Source organism: Centrocercus urophasianus, unplaced genomic scaffold (genome assembly GCF_019232065.1).
Source record: "Centrocercus urophasianus isolate 14NV4802_14NV808 unplaced genomic scaffold, USGS_Curo_1.0 seq_13, whole genome shotgun sequence".
In the NCBI taxonomy this organism is placed as follows: Eukaryota; Metazoa; Chordata; class Aves; order Galliformes; family Phasianidae; genus Centrocercus; species Centrocercus urophasianus.
The window spans coordinates 54798005-54817623 of record NW_024884475.1 but is presented as its reverse complement, the minus strand read 5'-3'; the positions used below and the strand labels follow the sequence as shown (position 1 = coordinate 54817623).

The 19619-nt window shown below is 45.2% G+C and overlaps 1 protein-coding gene across 1 annotated transcript in view; it reads right to left on the bottom strand.

Annotated features, from left to right (window-relative positions):
* FRAS1 (Fraser extracellular matrix complex subunit 1) overlaps positions 1 to 19619 on the bottom strand; it is a 163294-nt gene that overhangs the window by 10660 nt on the left and 133015 nt on the right. Inside the window, exons 37-58 of the mRNA XM_042812477.1 lie at positions 19398 to 19588; positions 18860 to 19013; positions 18128 to 18391; positions 17174 to 17362; positions 16744 to 16863; positions 16104 to 16283; positions 13992 to 14116; positions 13176 to 13316; positions 12468 to 12695; positions 12067 to 12180; positions 10706 to 10856; positions 9510 to 9669; positions 8853 to 9015; positions 7186 to 7432; positions 6279 to 6623; positions 5859 to 6019; positions 5323 to 5470; positions 4166 to 4371; positions 3573 to 3729; positions 2704 to 2904; positions 1135 to 1322; positions 672 to 947 (exon numbers count right to left, since the gene is read on the bottom strand). Coding sequence (XP_042668411.1) covers positions 672 to 947; positions 1135 to 1322; positions 2704 to 2904; positions 3573 to 3729; positions 4166 to 4371; positions 5323 to 5470; positions 5859 to 6019; positions 6279 to 6623; positions 7186 to 7432; positions 8853 to 9015; positions 9510 to 9669; positions 10706 to 10856; positions 12067 to 12180; positions 12468 to 12695; positions 13176 to 13316; positions 13992 to 14116; positions 16104 to 16283; positions 16744 to 16863; positions 17174 to 17362; positions 18128 to 18391; positions 18860 to 19013; positions 19398 to 19588 — 4109 coding nt within the window. The remainder of the gene's footprint in view (positions 1 to 671; positions 948 to 1134; positions 1323 to 2703; positions 2905 to 3572; positions 3730 to 4165; positions 4372 to 5322; positions 5471 to 5858; positions 6020 to 6278; positions 6624 to 7185; positions 7433 to 8852; positions 9016 to 9509; positions 9670 to 10705; positions 10857 to 12066; positions 12181 to 12467; positions 12696 to 13175; positions 13317 to 13991; positions 14117 to 16103; positions 16284 to 16743; positions 16864 to 17173; positions 17363 to 18127; positions 18392 to 18859; positions 19014 to 19397; positions 19589 to 19619) is intronic.

Genomic DNA, 19619 nt, shown 5'->3' with positions numbered 1-19619 from the left:
ACCTGCAAAGGTCTACCTACCCCTGCCTCCAGGGATTTGCTCAAATGTCTGAGTATTAATAGCTGCTTCCTGCATCAACAGAAGTAACGCCTTCAGCAGGCTCAGCGAAATTTTCTGAAGCCAAAAGAAAAATATTTCTCTAAAAAGGACTTCGTATTTCATACTAATTCACAAATCTGACATTTTAATCTCTGTGTAACCAAAGCACGCACCATTCATACTTGAGTATGCATCATCTAGAAACAGACCCAAATGCTTGAAAAGAGCTGAGACACCGCAGCTGGGAGAACTCAGGAAAATCCCCAGAGGAAAACAGTAATTCTGCTTGTGGGGCAGGATATGAACAGTCCAGGACAGAGAGGTCTGAGGCCACACATGAAGCAAGGCAGCAAAATGAGTGCCTGGACTAACAGAGGCCAAACTAACAGTGATGCCTTTCCTTCAACTTGAGCAGGATGGGAAGAAAGCAGACAACCCTGAAGGCAAATGATGGTACTCCAGATAACATCAGAGCATTGAGCTCCACCCTCAAGCACAGCCACTTTTTCAAGCACCAGACTTTACAGGTGAGTGATCACACAACACACAGACTGACAGTGCTGTTCCAAGCCCTCTGCTGACTTACACCACATGCTTTTGTAGCTTGGCCACGCCAGTATCTAGCCACATACCTTATGGTTGACGCTGGTGAATGGTGTGTTGTCAGTGATGGTTTCAAAAGGTGACCTGGCCCCATTCCCATCTGTGGGGGTTGCTACCTCCCAGCTAAACTGTATGGAAGACTGGTTGATCCCAGCCTCGCTGCAGCGCTCCTTCGTGACCATGAACTTGGGGAAGTGAGGGTCACAGGGAGTGACACAGATGAGCGGATAGCCTGGAGAAGGGGATTTCTTAGCACCATTCTTGGTGGCCTCTTCCACACGGTCATAATCAGCCAGGGAGACAACCTACACAGATGCAAGATAGGAGCATTCGCCTGGGTCTGAAGGAAGTAGCGTAACAGGCAATCCTTCCTACTCACTCTGAGCCTGTTGCATCATTGCAGCTCTTAATGCTTTTTTCAGAAACTGTACAAGAGTTCTGAGTCTGTACTTGAAGCGTAATAAATCACATTCATTGCAATGGGCAACTCACCACAGGAGGTGCTGGCAGAATCAGGCTGCCTGATGCCTCCTGATCCAAAATAGTCACTGTTGCAGTGCTGATATCTCCAAGAACAGCTTCCACTGGGTCATCTGGACCCAGCACCAGAGAAAAGGACTCGTGCCATTCCCGATCTTCGTTGGACATAATCTCCACCTTAAACATGATGTGGTCCACACCTGTGAGAGTAAATGCAAAAGAAACAGAGAATTCATCCCTGGATATTGCTCTAAGTTCTCATAAAAAAAGGCAGAACTCATCTATGCCGTGGCCACTGAAATACATCGATAAAATACAAATTATAAATTTTATTTCCACTCATTGCTACTAATAATTCAGCCTTTTCTACACAGGAGTTTATATATAAAACTTCAACTATGACAACTGATCTGATTGATCAAGTGATAAACTTACTAGCAGATGCCATCTGAGGATTAATAATGCCTGTCTTATATTAGCTGTCTGTAGTAAAAGTCTATGATCTGAAGAATATCCCCCTCTGCAGTGAGAATCTCTCTCTCATACCAGCAGACACAAATGTTTTGTGACAGCTTTTGTCTTAGCAACATGGTCTATGCTTTTAGAGGATTCAGAAAGATCTCTGCTGAACCTCCAAGGACTGCTCTGCCACACACCCAGTGCTTCTGGTACACAGGATAGTTCTGAGCGCTCTCCATCCAACAAATCAGCCTTTTTGCATCACAAAACTACAGCTGTAGCAGCACATAGGGCTGCAGCCTGGGAGAATCACACTTTTAAAAATAAGTTTTCATACTACTACACACACTATATTTGAAATACATTACCAGAAAAAAAAAAAAAGCCCAAAAAAGCCCAACAACAACAACCCCCCCCTCCCCCCAAAATAACCCCAGAAATCCGCAAACAAAACAAATCAAGTGATAGAATGTATACAAGAGAAAACAAGGCAAGATTTGAGATGGTCTTCCCATCTTTTCATGTACTGTTAATTCCAGCAAGCAGAAATCTCAATCATCTTTCTATCTCCTTAAGTATCAACAGTCTGCTCAGTAAAGAGCTCTCCACCTCTAGGATTTCATTTCCTCTTATTGCTCTCCTGCTTGGATAGCAGCTGAGCACTTTGCATTTTGAGCATAGCACTGGTGCTCAGAGAAGGAGCCTCTACTTTGAGGTGTTTGACCTGAGAATGATTAAGACAGTAAGGGGAGTGGAGAAATCACAGAACGCTAAGGTTGGAAAAGAATGATGTGTTACATTTGTTGTAAGTAAAGGGGAAAAGTTTTACATCCCACTTGTAGCAAGCTGAACAACTGTGTGTGTTCTCCCACAAATAGTGTGAAGAACCCAAGAACAGATTCCAAATCAAATCTAAACTGCTGAATCTAAAGATATGTTATATCTTCTTACAGTTCATGCAGTTTACAGTAAGACCAGTTAAACTGGTGCTGTTTTGCAAGTCTAATACAAAAAGTCTCTTTGTCTAAATTTGATGTTTTCCTTCAGTGCTCCTTCCTAATATCCTTCCTCATATCTCTGGTGACACCACCAGCTCCGACCTCCCCTCCAAGAACTCTTTACCTGGGCTGAATTTGAGCACTCGACTCTTGGGGTAGTAATCCACTCCGGCCTGAGCTGAGCCATCACGAGTGCTACAGCGCACTTTTGAGGTCCTGTTCTGATCTCCTCTCCGGACCACTTTGATATTTAAAGCAGTGACGCCCTCTGGTCCAGGTGGCTCCCGTACTTGGTATGCAGCTTCCTCAAACTCAATGGTGGGTGCTATAAAGAAAAGTGAAGAAAAAAACCCCACATTCGCACAGCAGCTGTTTACAGATGAACTAAATGTACTCAGCAACTGGGCTGAGCCAAGTCCAGCTCCTTTTAGACTGTATCTACATGTCTTCCGAGCAGGGAGCTCCTCAAAGCAGGGGCCAAAGCTGCAGCGGTAAGGGTTGGATGTGTACTAGGGCAAGGAGTGGGGTAAAGCCCCATTTCCTATGCTTTGGGCTTTGGAGCTTGGCACACAAATCTTATGCCCCTGCCTTCCATGGAACCATATGTACTCAATCCATTCCATGCAGTGGCACTACAGCCTCCATTCCACATCACCCCTGGCAGCCCCCTTCTTTCCTCGTGGATCTCTCCAGCGTGAGACACTGGAGAAAAGGCAACATCTCCCAGGAGAAGCACAGCTGTGACCTATACAATTGCAGGGGCTTGGGACAAACTGAATCAAATCGGGTGTTATTCAATCTCTCCCATACGATTAGACCAGTGCACAAAGCCCCCACACCAGTGACCATGTGACGGTCCAGCATACAAGTCTGTATTTCCCTAAGAAATAACAAAATAGATCTGCTGGAACCATGTTATTGAGACTGCGTTGATGGCCTTGGAACCGTACCCTACGCCACGGCTCCCACAACTTGCTGAGCCTACTCTCTTACCGTCTTCATCATTGGTGATGGTCACAGTTGCCATGTCTGTCTTTCCAATCCTAGCTCCACTCCAGTGGTTTCCAAGCGGACTACCGAGATAGACATGGAACTGCTCCTCTGGTTCAAAGGCAGAGTCATCACTGATGTAAACACTGCAGTTTTTCACCTAAAGCCAAGAGAAGAGGAGATAATAGAAGACACTGATAAATTCCCTGAAGCCACTGGAAGATTACCCTGTTTCCTCACTGTCTGGATTTAATGTCTGAGCACTGTCAGTCTTGGAAGAGGAACCCTTCTATTTTTAAGGCTACTCTGCGTGGAGAAACGCAGTTTCACAAATCCATCCTTGTTTGCTACAACAATCCTGAGTCTGATTGACAGAGGATTTGCATTTCACATCTTAATCAGTTTTGTTATGAAACAAAGACCTTCATTCACAGACAAGTAATATTTCCAGAAACAGAACGATTTATGACCATAAGCATCTACATAAGTTCTGACAGCCACTGTCAGCTCCTTCTAACAATGCAGAGTCACGGAGGAGATCTGCACCACTCCTTTCAGTGGTTCTTCACTCTCTCTATAAGCCAGGTTCAGCTCACCTTCTCCCCTTTCAAGAAAGTGATGCGGGACTCGTCTGCATTTCTCCTCTCTACAAAGTCCTCCGTGACCTCTGCTGTCTGGCTCTGGGTGTAGCACCTCACAGAAGACTCATAGCTCAGGTCGCCGGTGCGGAAGATGGGGATGTGCAGTGCACCCTCCTTTTCCCTCACTGTGAACACATCCTTGGTGAACTGCATGCTTGGTACTGCACAAAGAAAAAACAAAACAAACAAAAAAAAAACAACGAAAAAGTCAGGTAACGCTGAAATCCCAGAGTGACGAGTCAGTTCCACAGTGCCAGGAAGTGTTCCAGGCATATACAGCTCTGGAGAATTGCTGCACAGTCTGACAAAGAATGAAATGGCAGCTTTATTATGCCTCAGTAAAGGATTTCATTTCAAATTAACAAGCGATCATGACTGCTATCTGCCTTCCTAAGAGCACAGGGCTGGCTGACCCCACAGCACTTCAGAAAAAAGATACCCCTACTCATTGTCTTTAAGTCACTCATTTCAGTGGCTTGTGAAACCCGCTCCTTCTCTAACACTGTGGTGCTGTTCCAATGTGCTGAAGAGCAAGACAGGTCTGGCAGCGCAGGGATTGTGTTTGCGGGGCATGTCAAGAAGGGATTACATGAGGACTCAGTACTGAAATACGTGCTAGGTCTCAAAGCGTTATCCTACTGTCTGTAGACAGACATAGAAGATACAGCTATAGCAGCATAAAGGACTATTACAAAATTAGATTATACAGTGTGTGCTGTCCTTAAAGAAGCAAACATGAGAGAGGAACAGAAATAGGAGATGAGAGGAATGAAGGGAAACAACAGAAACAGGAGGATGAAACATCCTCACATAGTTAAGAGAGACTTCAGTCCATAGAAAGCATGAATGAGGATGGAGCTCTGTGCAGAGGAGTGTGGCTGAAGGTGAGTGAACACTACAGCAGAATTCATGTTCTGCACTTCTGAAGTCTCCAAGCTCACGTGGATAGTGATGCATGGACAGAAACAGGGCATCCAAATGGAACGAAAGGATCCCAGGAAAACAGGTTAAATCAGACCTAGGAGTAATCTCACTTGGACTATCTTCTTGCTGCATGCAAGTGTTAAGTAAGAGGTAAGGTGGTCCAGACAGAACTGTGGTAAACAACTTACCATCTTGGATGATGTCATTAATGGCCACAATTGCTTGGAAGGGCTTTATCAGCTCAGCTCCATGGGGTGAGCTGAGATAAACAACAAATGTCTCCAGCCCTTCTATCACTGGGTACTGAGCATCATCCAGGATTGTCAGAGTGCAGAACTAGAAGGAAAGCAGAAGTCCCACTTTCAAAAATGTGAAAACGTCATCCTTTCTGGCACTTGTTTTTGGCTGTCTAAAGCTGCAGTTATGTTGGGCCTCTCCTAACATCGCTAATCAATGGCAACAATGATATAGATAAACTGGGCTTATCAGTTCAGAGAAAAGGGAAGAGACAACTTTTATCCCAGGAGATGTGATCTGACTATCTTTTGTAGCGGGAGTGCTAATCTGACGGGAATCTGCACAGCAGTTTCATTTACAATTCTCAGGTGGCCTCCAGAGGATTTTCAAAATTGTCAAATGGCAAATACAGAGTGTGCACATACATGAGAGAGAAGAAGCATCCTCAGACAGAGAACACTCATCAGGAGACTAAGTGGCTCCTCACCTCTTCTGTCTTGCCTGGCCTGAACTCTATTTTTCTGGAGCTGGGGACATAATCAACTCCTGGGCTGGCAGATGGAGGGTCTGATGTCCGAGTGGCACACCACACTGATGTGGGGGTTGAAAGATCAGGTCCGTGCCGGAGAACTGGAATTTCAATGTTTCCTGCATCGTGAGAGACAACCAAGATCAGAAAACAGGCTCATACAACAAAAAATATTCCTCAATCTTCAGCAGGCGCTTTTTCCATCATTACTGCCCCTTGCGGAACACAGGCTGTCGCAGAGAACAACTCTCAGCCCTCTCCACTCAGGGCAGGAGGGAAATACTATAACCTTACACAGATGTTATACGATGCTGCTACTGTGCTGCAAATCACACTTTCTGACACCTCATCCTAGTGAAAACCCCTACCACTCTTCACCTGCAGCCTCACTGACGGTGAATGTGGCATTTCCCAGGAACACTGTTGAGGCATCATTGGGACCACCGATGAAGACGCTGGCTGAAGCCCGGCTGCCAATGCGTGCGTTTTCCGAAGCATCGGCCAATACTATCTCAAACTCCTCTTCTTCTTCATATTCACTGTCATCGATCAGCATGACATCACAAGTTGACATGGTAACACCTGGTCCAAAAACTATGCGGCTGTCTTCTGTCATCCCTCGGGACCTGAAGTCAGAGCCAGACTCCAGCATATAAAGGCTGCTTCCTTTGGCTGATTTGGGAACAGTGTAGCAGACAGCAGACACAGTGCTGCCAGCATCTCCTAAAGTGCAACAGAAAAAAAATGTAACTTTATGGAAATACTCTATTTGGTAGAGGAAATCAGATGTTGACTTAAATAACAAAGCGGTATTCGCTACAGAAAGTGGGAAGAATACCATCCCTGTTCCTAAAATTGCACCAAAGCTGCCTCAGGCCTCACTTCCAGGCACACTCCAAATCTGAACTCTTGGCTACTACGGCCAGGAAATAGATGGTACTTTGGCACTTGTCTATGAAAGAATGTAGGGCACAGTGATAGGGTCTACTCAAAACATGGTATCTAAATCACAGAGAAGCAGTAAATAAATACGAAGGTCTGCTCCTGCTCATGCTTAGAGAAGAGATGGATTCAAGAGCAGGGAGCTTTAACTTGTTTGGTGAATCTTAAAAGCAGAGCTGGGGAACAAAAAAAAAATTAAGCCACCTCTCATGCGTTGTTTCTTGTCTTCTGATTTGTACCACAAAGCTACTTCACAGCCTGTCCACAAGTGCCTTATGTCTTGGCTATCATCTCCAGGGCTCCTCATCCACCTTCTGGCAGGGTAGGTTCAGATTCAACCCACCTTTCCTTTCAACAGGCGCAGAGAGAAACCCAGCACTCTCACTGACGTGGTACGTCTTCCTGTCGAACTGCAGCATGGGCTCATCCTCAGTGTCTGTGATGGTGACTGTGGCCTGGGTGATGTTCCCCAGCAGAGCATAGGCTGGCATGCTGAGCTCCACAGTGAAGCTCTCGGAGCTCTCAAAGACGTCATCATCGTTAATGACGATGGTGCAGGCCTTGGTGTCTTCCCGCTCTTCAAACTGCACCTGGAAGGCAGCAAGTGGTCTGCAGGAGACTGAAAATTTCCTGCCCCTTCTGCCTTACCCCTTCCTCAGGTACACACCCTGCACATGCAGCACTACACACCAACCTTAGCCAACAATAAATGACTAGGAGAGGTCAAAGGCAGCAGCAAATGCAGTGTGTAGGCAGGCCCTGAGGCCGTCTGCCTTCACGCTTTTGGACTTTTGTATGACTCTAAGTGACATTCCTATCCAGGCAAGCACATTATCTTTCAAAAAAGGAAGAGTCCCTTTAATGTTTTTATCAGTTCTACTGGGAATCCCTGTGATTTTAAATCACAGGGACTGTAAACTTCACCAAGCCACAGTGGTCCCCTGAACGAGCACTTTGTGAACTTCACTCTTGGCCACAAAAGTTCCTTAAACTGAAAGAAGTATTGCTGAAATACGCTCAAAGTTATGGCAACGCTTCTATCAGATTAGCAACAGCTGTAAAACCCAATAATTTACACAGTGCAGGACAAGAGAGAAAGAGTTTATCAGCAGGAAAAGTGGGCTTTCTGAAAGTTTCCAAGGAGCCTGTGGGTAAAAGATGTGACTATAAATTCCCAGTGCTGAGGATGATTAATGCAGTCCTTAACTGCATAAAGAAAACAAAGTGAAAGGATGGAGGTAACAATCCCATGCATAGCACTGGGAAGACAGTGGAATTTTTCACAAAATCCTGGAGTCTCTGTTATAAGGATTGTGGAGAAAGAAATGGCTGCAGTCAGAGAAAAGTCCTAACAACTGTATGTAAAACTGCAGTGCAGCCAAATCTTCAGGAGTTTCAGCTCCTGGAGATGAAGGCAAAAAGAGTGCTGCCTAAGCAGAAAACACACAGCACTGCACTATGTTTCCATCTGGAGGAACAGGAAAAAACTCAAAACATGGATGGGAAGCTCATGCCCAACAGCTGCAATGACCAACTGTAGGAACAACGTAACAACAGTGTTCTTCCAACTTAGATTCAGCTTTTCTAGAAGAAGTATTATAGATGCTACTGTGTTTTAATGCAGACTAATGATTTAGATGACAGCTCATCACTTTTCACTCTTCCGAGAGGCACCGAAATTATTCAATTCACATCATGCTCCATCTTTGAAGCGCTGGGCCCTACTTCTCCATCCTTCTCACCCTCACTATGCATCAATCACACACCACAAGGGAGCTGTCAGGGTAAAAACAGAAAAAAAATTGTAACAGCAATGTCCAGGCATTCCATACTGGGGAACAGGTGAAAACGTAACCCAGTTTACAAGCTTAGCCATAATGATTAGAAGCAAGCTGCTGCTCTCCACCAGTTTCCCAGTGTGCCCTGCCTTCACTGTCACTCCAGAGACAGTATGTACAGACAGAGCGTTGAGATGATTCCTCCCTCCTCTGCCCCCTTTCCCCAGCCTACCTGTCCTGCGTACTCCACGTAGTCCTGCTCTCCAGACTGTGAACCAGAGCTGGAAGTGGCTGTTCCCTGCTCCGTGCGGCACAAGACAATGGCATACTGGTTGAGGTTACCAATCCGCCGCACGGTGACGCTCACAGAGCCAGCACTCTCACTGATGTTGTAGCTGGAAATGTATTGAGCAGAGACAAATAACAGGCACTACTTAATGCACAAGCTGAGGGCGCTGCCATCCTATAGGAACACGGGCAAGATGCTCATGCTGGATAGCAAACTGTTTAAACTGACACCAACAAACTCAAGCTGACTGTTGTCTGCGCAAAAACGCACAGGATGCTAACAACCAGGGACTTGGGCAGATGCCTGCTATTCAGCAATCCTACTCTAGGGTGTAACCCAGCACCAGCAGGCCCCTCTCCTCACTGAAACACGTGGTTGGCTCCCCCAGCACACTTACAAATTAGCAGCACGACTGCTGTGTGTGGTGCAACAGTAAGTCCTCAGTCCTGACCAGGCATCAGGAAACAGGCTTATTTGACGGTAACTGCCCCAGGATTCTATTCTCACGTTGTGGGCCTGTCACATATTAGAATTCTGCCTGCCCCAACCCTGTTAAGACCCAAATTGTCAGCAGAATGCTGTAAGCCCCGTGCCCTTTACCTGCTGTACGTAAAGCTGAGGAGAGACCACTGAATGTGGAAGACATTGCCACGGACCACATTGGGTTTGCTGTCCTTCACGAGGAACTGAAAACTGTCTGTAGTCTCCTGAACCTTCTCCTCATGCAACACATACTGAATAAGGCCCCGGTTCACATCCTCTGTGGGAGGAGACATCCAATGAGCCCATGCAGAACATAGTGAGCAGCACAGACGTGCAGCCACAGCATCAGGGTCTCCACAGGCCCTTTATGCTGCTACACGCTAACTTCTACATCCTACCTGTGCCAAAAGCCAGAGCCTAAAAGAGGCAACAAGACATCTCCTTGTCTAGTCTTTATTTGCAATATTTAAAAATAAAGTAAATTTAAAGCAGTTTTAATCAAATGCATGGAATATGAACTTGCTTGTGCAGCAGGTTTCAGCTCTTTTCCATAAGCTGCAATGTCCTGGCAGGGCTTCTCACTGCTGAGATGGCTCCAGCTCTAAAATAACATAGGTCTTTTCCTCCTTTTTTTCCTTTTTTATTTTTACCCTTATTTTTTCCTGAGCACACAGGACACCAGGCTTGGCTGGCTGATTACTAAGAACTGCTGACTGCATTTGTACAGGACCTCGTGCAGCATGGCGCGAGGCTCTGCAAACTGCAGTACCAGAAATGCTAAAGGCCGTGCTGCCCGTTCACTCTCATCCTGCCTGGGGGAGGCTGGAGGGAGCAATGAGAAAGAGCACAGTGGGTATGAAGCAGAGTTACTCTCTCACCTCTTGTTGCTAATGGAGGACCCACCGTCCCGGAAGACTGAACTTTTTACATGCTGTTGACTTTGTACTGCTGGATAAACATCTCCTTGACCTTAGGATCACATGCAAAATCTACAACCTATTATGTCCCAAGCCAAGCCTCTAGCTCTAACCTGGAGAAGGAGGGCATATTACAGGACACAGAATGGCACAAATTGGAGGATTTCTGCAATCGACAAGAAGTGAAGTTCGTTTCTTACTTTTGGACAAAATTTGGAGACTTCAAAAGAGAGCACCGCTCTTCTGATCAGGCAGTGAGTCTACCCTGAAGTCAGTAATATGATTTTACTCCTTTTCTTCATCCCTCCCACCATTTCTTCCCCCCATATATAGGCTATTTTGACAAATTGAAGCAGATCAAGAAAAAAGCAACAACACACAGCCCATCTTCCATACCCTGAGAAAATGTGGTCACAGTTGTTCCTGGTTTCAGCTTGTTCTCCACATAACCATTCCTGGGAACATTTGTTATCTCATAGATCAGCTGTTTGTCATCTGTGTCGGGATCGGTGGTCAGTAATTCCTTCTTAGTGATTAGATTGGTTGCCTGGATTAAAGCCAAACCAATGGAATTAAACTGTGAAGATCAAGCAGTGCAAGTCTTTTTAACCAGTCATCCAAAAAGACCTACCACCCTGCAGTACTCCATGAGGGAGGTTTAAAAGCATGGAACAGAGGGGCCTTGGACACACAGAGGCTGCGGAGCCCTTAGCTACACCCCACATGAAATTTGACGGCATAAGAAGGACTCAAATTCTGCCTCAGATCTGGAGTAAGAATAATAATTTTAAAAAAATCTGGTTCAAAGAAAAGCAAATTCAAAGCACGCTGCCAAGCCCTACCTAGCTGAGGCTATAAGCTATGACAAAATCTTCCAGTTTCAACTGGAAACCATCACTCTGTGGACTCAATGATGCTGAGGTGAGCCCCAACCTTGACAAAAGCATTTGCAAACAGTCTCGATTTTAACGTTTCACTCAGAACAGTTCATGCTGCTTTAGTCAGCTTATAGTAACCTACTTCCAAATGACTTGAAACAGATGTGCCTCAGTTCCACCACGTTTCGCTCTATCTTTAAAAAGAAAACACCTTTAAAAGCAGGAGAAAATAAGAGAGATAATTAAACTGCCCAAGACTGTAGGATTGCTTTTACTGAAGTCAGGAATTCGAGCTGAGATAGCCATTTCTTAATGCAGCTTCCTAGTGCAATGACTTCAAACTCTTTTTCCTAGGAAGAACTGAAGTTTTCAGTTAACAGTGAGTCCTTAAAAATGAGCACAAGATAACCTTCCCTGCGGTTTTGTTTAGACTTTAGCGAAACAAAGGCATGCCACAGCAAGAAATTCCTGTATCTTGAAAGCCGTACATCTTCAGTGCAGTTGTTGCAGCACATAATCACAGATTCCTTGCCATCAGCAAAACTGAAGATATACTGCCCTGGGGAGGAGAGACAAGGGGCAGGACATCTCTGTCTGGTTAAGGTGGGCAGGAGCTGTATAGAGCCAGAAGCATGTACAAAAGCCTGCTGATGTAAGGGAAGGAAGTAATTTTGTGCTCTGGAGCCAAATTGTCTGGATTAGCCAATGGAGCTGCAGTGCAGGCATCCCTGCACGCCTGTCTTTTCCCAGAACACAGAGGGGCTCTTACAGTCTATCACAAGAACAAAAATGCCAAAGGGTCACAATATTCTCCTGTGAAGTTCTTTCTTCTGAAACAACTTGAGAAACAATCTAATTCAAATCCAGACAACCAGTTACCTTGCCATCCACATACTCCAGCCATTGCAAACCCTGGTTGGTGACCACCCTGGGTGTCCCATCATCCACAGGGAGAATGTCCATTCTGAAGCGCTGCGGTGCTGCTGTCATAACCTGACAAAGTTTCAGAGAGACAGCTGTTACTCTGCGAGTCAAAGTCTTCGCCACCATATTCTCAGCCTGGCTTCCTTTCTGGCTCATTAGGATCAAGATCCCAGAGCAAATCTGCATTCACAAATCTTGCCGTTACAGCACTGAAGAAGCACGAAGGATCTCATAACCAAGAATATTCAGCCTTTATCTTCTGCGGAGTAGCAGCAGCCAAATCTGCCTCCTCTAAGAGGAGGCAGCTTTCTATCACCTATTTCTGTGGTCCCTCTCACCTCCCTTTGTCCCTTTACCTTTTTCCTCCCATCCTCCATAATGAAGAAGGGATTGGTCCCATCAGACACAGTGAAGGCAAAGCGATCCTTCAACGAGTTGCTTCCATCGTGACTGTAGCTGATGCGGTTCTGGTAAATGTCATCCATGGTGAAGGTGGTGGTTTGGTGGTAATGCTGCCCATTGCTGGTGTGTTCAATCAGGCCGTGTCGAGGGGGCTGCACGACTGTGAATGTAATTGCCTCAGCCTGCATGAAGGAGACAGGGTGATAAAGCTGATGACCCTGAATTGATTCACACTGAGTTCTGCCTGTCCTCGTCTCTCCCCCAAAAGCCAGACCAGAAGGAGCAGGAGGAAATGCCATTTTCATCCATGCCAAGCATAAACTTGGTATCAGGACCTAAGCTCTGGTCAAATCCACCATGTTTGGAGAGGGACAGGGCAAGGGTTAGCTCTGATGATAACTTTTAAACATTTTGCATGCAGGTTTGCTTTATCTGTCTCAGATATATCCCAGATGAAGCACATATTTCTCAAGCCAGGGCTTTGCTTTGTTCAGTCATTCATCTATTTATATACAAACTGGGCCTCCCACAAGCTCTTTGTTTGATGTTATCAGATGGGGTATGAGCAGGGAGGGATGACACTCACTGTAATCTCTTTGAGCACGAGCCCACTTTTCTGATAGCCCACATGTGCAGCAGAGCAGGGGAGGGAGGAGCCTTACCTTTGTGTCAGCATCTGTTGCTTTAAGCTCAAACTCCGTGATGGTTTTTCTCACACCTTCCTGAACTCTCATCCCAAGGCTTTGCACTACTGGTAAGGAATCATCCACAGGGTTTATGGTGATGTCAAATGTCTGGCTGACCTGGAATAGGAGGAAAAGTCTCTCTTGATGAATTCAGTTCAACAAGAGCACAACTCCATTCAAACAGTAACACTGTAAGGAGATCACAATCACCCACTGAGTTTGGGTCAGTTCCTTCTGGAGTTATTTAGTGAGCGAACGTGAGTTTATAAGCTTAGATTACATAAACTTGACCTCTTCTATCCCTCCCCACTAATATCTTCTTCTGCTTTCTGTGACATTTGTAGACACTCACTCTTCCCTCAATCACTCACTGTACTTTGTTCCTTTGTATTTGCAGCTACAATTTTTCCTTTTCAGAAAGTAGGAAGCAGATCTTGAGGGTCTAACTGCCTCTGGGTGCTTTATCAGTGCACTGGATCAAAGCTGATCTCCATGAGCAAGTGGTAAACAAAAGAAAATCAGATGTTGGTAAATCTGTCTCTTGGGTCTATACCTCAGGTGGCTGCCCCTCCCCTTCACAGAGCTCTTAACTCTCCCTGTGGTACATAACATCTCTCACAGCGGGGAAGAGTTACCACCGTTGCTAAATTATAAGCTTATGTATGGCTTTTTTCACTTCCTACGTTACATGCATCTCTCTCTTGACAGGACAAGAGGAGAACAGACTCCCAGCACATCTTACAGAATCAACAGTCTGCTCAGACTCAGGGGAAAATTCATGCTGGGACCTACCTCATTTGTTCCATCAGACACAGAGAAGGTGAAGGCATCTGTATGCTTTTCAGCGTCACTAGTGTGAACATACTGGATGCTGCGAGAGGCCAAGTCTGCCTGGCTGAAAGAACTGATTTTTATCCCTAGAAAAAGAACGATAGGGGATAACGCATATAGAAAGAGCGAGGCAGGGAAAAATGCAGGGCGTTGGACATATGTAGCCATAAGTGTTCAGTCTTCACTTGCCATGCTCTAACTCAGGCTGTACCTCATGAACACTCTGTTCAACAACTTCTAAATGAAAAAAGGCACTTCCACAAACAGAACTATAAACTCCTTTACAGACTTCACAACACTTCTCACTGCTGGCACACCCTATTCAGGATGAGTTGCTTGTTATAGAACAAGAGAAAAAACTGGTGCAAAAACAGGAGCTGTTTCAATCTTTTTTTCTTCCATTCTCACCGCCATGAAGGATTGATCTAACCATGGTATCACTGACTACGGGCAGAAGATTCCCAGCCTCACAGCTTACAAAAATGTTCTCAAACTCTCTGCTTTATTTTCCCCTTCTTGTACCCCAGCGTGTAGAACAGACTAAGCTCCATTTTCCATGCTGATTTATACTGACACTTTTACAGATCCTTAAGTGTGACAGACACAGAAAGGTAGTCAAAACACATTTTAAAAAGCACTCAAGCCTTTAACCCTTACTGCTGTATTTGCCAAGTTTTCCTGCTCTTATCAACAAAAAAAACCCAGAAAAAAGGTTTTTGCTAGTTTATCGTGTTAAACGGCTGCAGGCTACTATCCCACATAGCTAAGATAAAGAGATTTGGCTTAAATAAATGACCCAGGAATGGTTGATTAGCCAAAGTTTCCCTTGAGCTCATTAGCTTTAAAGGCTTGTGTTCCCTTTTGAGCACTTCAGAACTCTCTCCTTAGGTTTAGGTCATTTAAATCTGAGAACAACTCTTTCAGGTTGTACAACCCTCTACCTTTGTCCATTGTGGACACCAAAAATCAGAATTGTCACATCTTCAGTAACACGGGAATAAAATCCTTAATCCATCTATTTCAGATTTCAAAAGAACCAGATCCATCAATTAGTTTGCAACTCAGACAAAAGTACTGCTTTTTAATTTTCTCCCAGCAGGGAGTTTACTTATTTAAATCTTTCATTCATTATTCCTACTCTGTCAATATGTGTGTCACAGCACATCTCACACCGTGAGGCTATGAGGCAAACCATGCACTGAAACTGCATGCATTCTGAACTGACTGCATTCTGAAAACACAGCTAACACACTTCAATGTCTTGTCAAGGAGAAATTTAATTCCAAGAATTCTAATTCTAAGAAGAAATATATCTTAGATGAGTATAATCTACATCAGAACAGCGTATTATATGACAGTACAGATGTAAACTAATTCAGCAACAAGGAATATAATACTCATACTCTTTATGGATAACTGAGCATGGAAAGCAATTCTGAAATTCAGATCATATTTGCATGGAACTGTCTTCTGAGTTTCACAGGATTGATCAAAACTCCCCTGAACTATCAGACTTCATTAGCTAGCAGATCCATCATGCCACAAAAAGAACTCACTGCATAATCCCCTTCTCCCCTCCAGAGCATAGCTGAAGATGAGGCTGGAGTTTAAGGACCAAGGTGCACTGTGGTCAAGAGGGAGGCAAAGGAAGGTGTCTATTCACAGACGTGGGCTCTATCATCATGGTCATTAGGGGATGTATTCTTTAGGGCACTGCACTCTCTGTGGTCACAGAGAAGGCTGAAGGTTTGCCTGTCACGCCGAAGCAGCAGCCAGTACTGAAAGAGGAGATTCACACAGTGCGCTGGACTGATCTGCTAAGTCCACCAGGTAAGGCATGGGATATAAATTCAGCAGCTGAATTTATCCTCATCTGCAATTACCAGGCTGCTGTGCCTTCATGCCTTATCCTCCAGCCCTTTGAGCTAATGGCCATCAATTTCTAACGGGAAACATACTTCTGTGCAGCTGCCTCCAGGCTCATTTTTCCTGCAGTGAATGTTTAGGACTCAAGAGGTCTGCAGAGCTTTGCTGTTAGGATCACCCAACCAATCAAAATGTCATCCTGCTAACCTGGGGAGGCTGCATGCTCCAGGTGCCCCAGCTGTGGCTGCTTGGTGATCTTGTACTGGAGCTGGGCTGGCTCACTGTCCTGGTCAGTGGCAGAGAGCTGCAGCGTTGTGATCTTCTTTGCGGAGTTCTCATCTAAGACCAGTCCTGTGTTAGTGATGATAGAGGGGGGGAATCTGTCCTCTGCAAGGGTTAAATGCAAAGCAGAGTTAGGAGAGATGGTCTCTTTCCATTCCTTGGTGTTATTCCCACTGGGTACTAGCTCACAAGCAAAAGACAGCATAGTCACACGCCATTCTCAGAAGGGAACCCCCCCCAGAGTGATAATTTCAAAATGAGTATTTTGGGACTCGTCATTAACAGAAGGGACAGTAATGTAATGTCTTGAAGACAATCTGGACAGAATGAAGACATTACAGGGAATTCTTATGTCTTTATGTCGTTTCCAGTGAAGTTTGTCACAGGCCAAAGAACTAATCTTAGCAGCCACAGATCCTCCCTGTACTCCAAACTTCAAAGGCCTTCAAAATGACAGAGAATAAAAGCTGCATCTCAGGAATTCCATCTCAATTTGCTGTACACGAGGAATGGGCATCTATAATGCTTTGCAGCAATGAAAACTTAACTTTTGACTACTTTTTACCTAATACACTAATATGAAAAAACTGGTCCATCAGCCTGTTGCCATCTGCATCAATCACATCAAAGGTGAAGGCAAAATTTCCACCAGGATCCCCCTTCTTGTGACTGTAAACCACTTGCCCTGGAGAAAGGGAGAGGAGAAAAGAGGCACTTTATTACAGGTAACTTCATGTAACTCCCAGTTTGGAAGCAGGCTGACAAATATAAGCCAAGGGACCTGGAGCTTGACAGAGCTCCTGGATTCAGGTTTCATTGCTTTTTCTCTTTATTCTTTTTCTCCTGCTGGGAGAGACTTCTTAACACTTGCTTAGTGATTCTACCATAACAACCTTATCTTACCTTCTTCCTTGTCCTTTTCTTTTTCAAATCATCCTTCCCCATAAAGGGACAGCCATATTTCACTTGCCATGATTATCTAAAGTCATTCTCACCTTTCTTTATATTAGCCTGGGTAAAACTTTTGACAGGCCCTCTGACAGAGATCTCAACTGGATTATCAGTATCAGTCAACTGCAGACGGCCCATGCTGGGATCTCTCTTCATGACGTATCTGATCATTGTGTCATCTGGATAAACAGCTGCTGCTTTCAAGTGTTGATCCGTGATGCGTGCTGCAGAGCCTGAACCAGAGAAAGAAAAAGCTCACAAATAGCTTAAGCCAATCCAGCTAAGTGATCTGTCTAGACTAGACCACACTGTATAAATAGCAGCTCACATTTTACAGAACCAGAATATGGTACTTCTGGGGGAGAAAGGAGAACCCCACCATAAGTAAAACAGAGGCCTCATCTACAAGGATCCTCCACCTGGATGTCCAGTGTGGCATAGCAGTGTCCCAGGCATATGGTTTGTTCCTGCTCAACTGCTTTTTCACTACGCTTGCTGGAATGCCCTGGAATGAAAACTGTGTGGGCACTGCACTGCCGTGGAAAAGTGGCTTTCAGCATTGCATGATGTCATACTTAACCAGCCCTGCACAACAGAGACATAACAGCTTAAGTAGAGCTGACACATTTTCAGAAATGTGAATTGAGTGTAGACAAAGTTTCTGAAAAGCCGGCAGCTGTCTGTCAGAACTGAGGTCAGATGCTCTCACATGTTCCTTCTCAACTAACAAATAGAAAGCCCTGAAATTGTTTTTGGGAGGCAGTGCTTAACTACAGCATGCACAAAAATATCTATGCCTGTAATTCTTTTCCCCCTGTCCCTTTCAACAGACAATTGATCCTGGCTCTTTTATGAGCAGATTATTTGGAAAAGACCTCCCCAGTCAAACAAGAGGCATGAGTTTACACCTACACCTCGCAATTACATTCAGCAGGAGATGAATTTCTCCCACAGGGCTGGCTAAACAAGTGACACCATTCCACCCTCTCTTCCCATACCAGTGGGGAGCTGCAGGACCCTGTTGACAGTCAATGTGGGCAGCTGCTTCTTTGGCAGCTCCATGGAGAACTCCAGCTTCCCTGTCTGCATGTAGAGACCATCTGTAATGGAGAAGCCAAATTCATCCGTCTGCGCTGCTGCACCGCTCTGAGAATAAACAATCAGCTCATCCAAAATGTCCTGGTAGGTGAAGGATGAGCCCAAAGACAGCACGTGTCCATGCTCTAGGGGCTCCACAGCAGTCTGCCTTCTGCGAAGGTGACCTGACAAACAACAGATGCATCAAAATTATGAGGAGGACATGGCACTCTTTGCATGCAGACTCCCAGTGGGATGCATGGAAGTGGACATGGTTTTACTAAAAGAACCGATGGAAGTTTTTTGCATATTGCCTTCACTGTACACCTTGCCTTTTCTTTATCATTGCAGGTAGATGCTCAGTTCTTTGGAACTGAACGCCACAATAGAAAATGGAATAACAAAAAAGGGAGCTTTCCAGAGAAGTGGGTGCAGCCTGTCTTTTCTCTCTCACACAGATTGGGAAAGCTATCAAAGAGCATGTCTGCTCTGAAGTGTGACTGTTATGTCACTGCTGATCTAAACGTGCTTCGTACAAATGTAGCAGGCTTCCCTCTCACATCAGGGGCTATTATAGATACAGACAAACACACACACACACACACACACACACACGAACGTTCCTACTCCCACCCCAGCTTGTCAGGACTTACCATGTTCAGGACTTTTGGTAACCACAATGACAAGCTCACTGTTCTGGGTGTCCAGGTCCTGCAGGTTGAGCGAGGCGTTGGTAACAACCACACTAGAGCTCTCATGCACTCTGACAGGCTCCAACACCATCTTTGGGGGCTCATCGTTCTGCCGCTGCACAGATCCCGAAGTCGAACAAGGGAAAAAGCCAAGGAGAAATGAGCACTTTATGACAGTAGTGGCACTAATATCAACAGACGGACTACAGCAGACTCTCCAAATCTCCCCAGTAACGTGGCTGCTTCTAAGAGGATGAAGACACCTGAGAAATAAGCCCTGGGAAGAGTCTGCAGTGCACAGCCCTTCTCTGGCGTGGCAGGGGAAATATACTCCTGTACCAGGGCAAGGAAATAGTTCAGAGGAAGGAAACTCTCTAATCCCCTACCCATGTATTATAAAGGTGTGAGGAAAGCTCACAACTAGAAGGAGCTGTACTTCAAAAAGTCAAGTGTCTATGTGAAAAGAGAGTGTTCTTGAAGCCAGAAAGCACAGGCGTACCTGAATAGTGATGTTGATGCTGTGCACCTCAGACTGGCTGAAGCCATCGCTCACGTAAAAGCTGAAAACATCACTTGTTGGCTCAATGCTTTCGTGGACGCTCTGAAAGTAGTAAATGCTGTTCTCTAGAACATCTTGAATGGAGAAGGATGCATCTGTGGTAACAGCACTCTGCGGTCCAAAACTCTCACCTGCAAAACAGAATGCTTCTGGTAAAAAAAT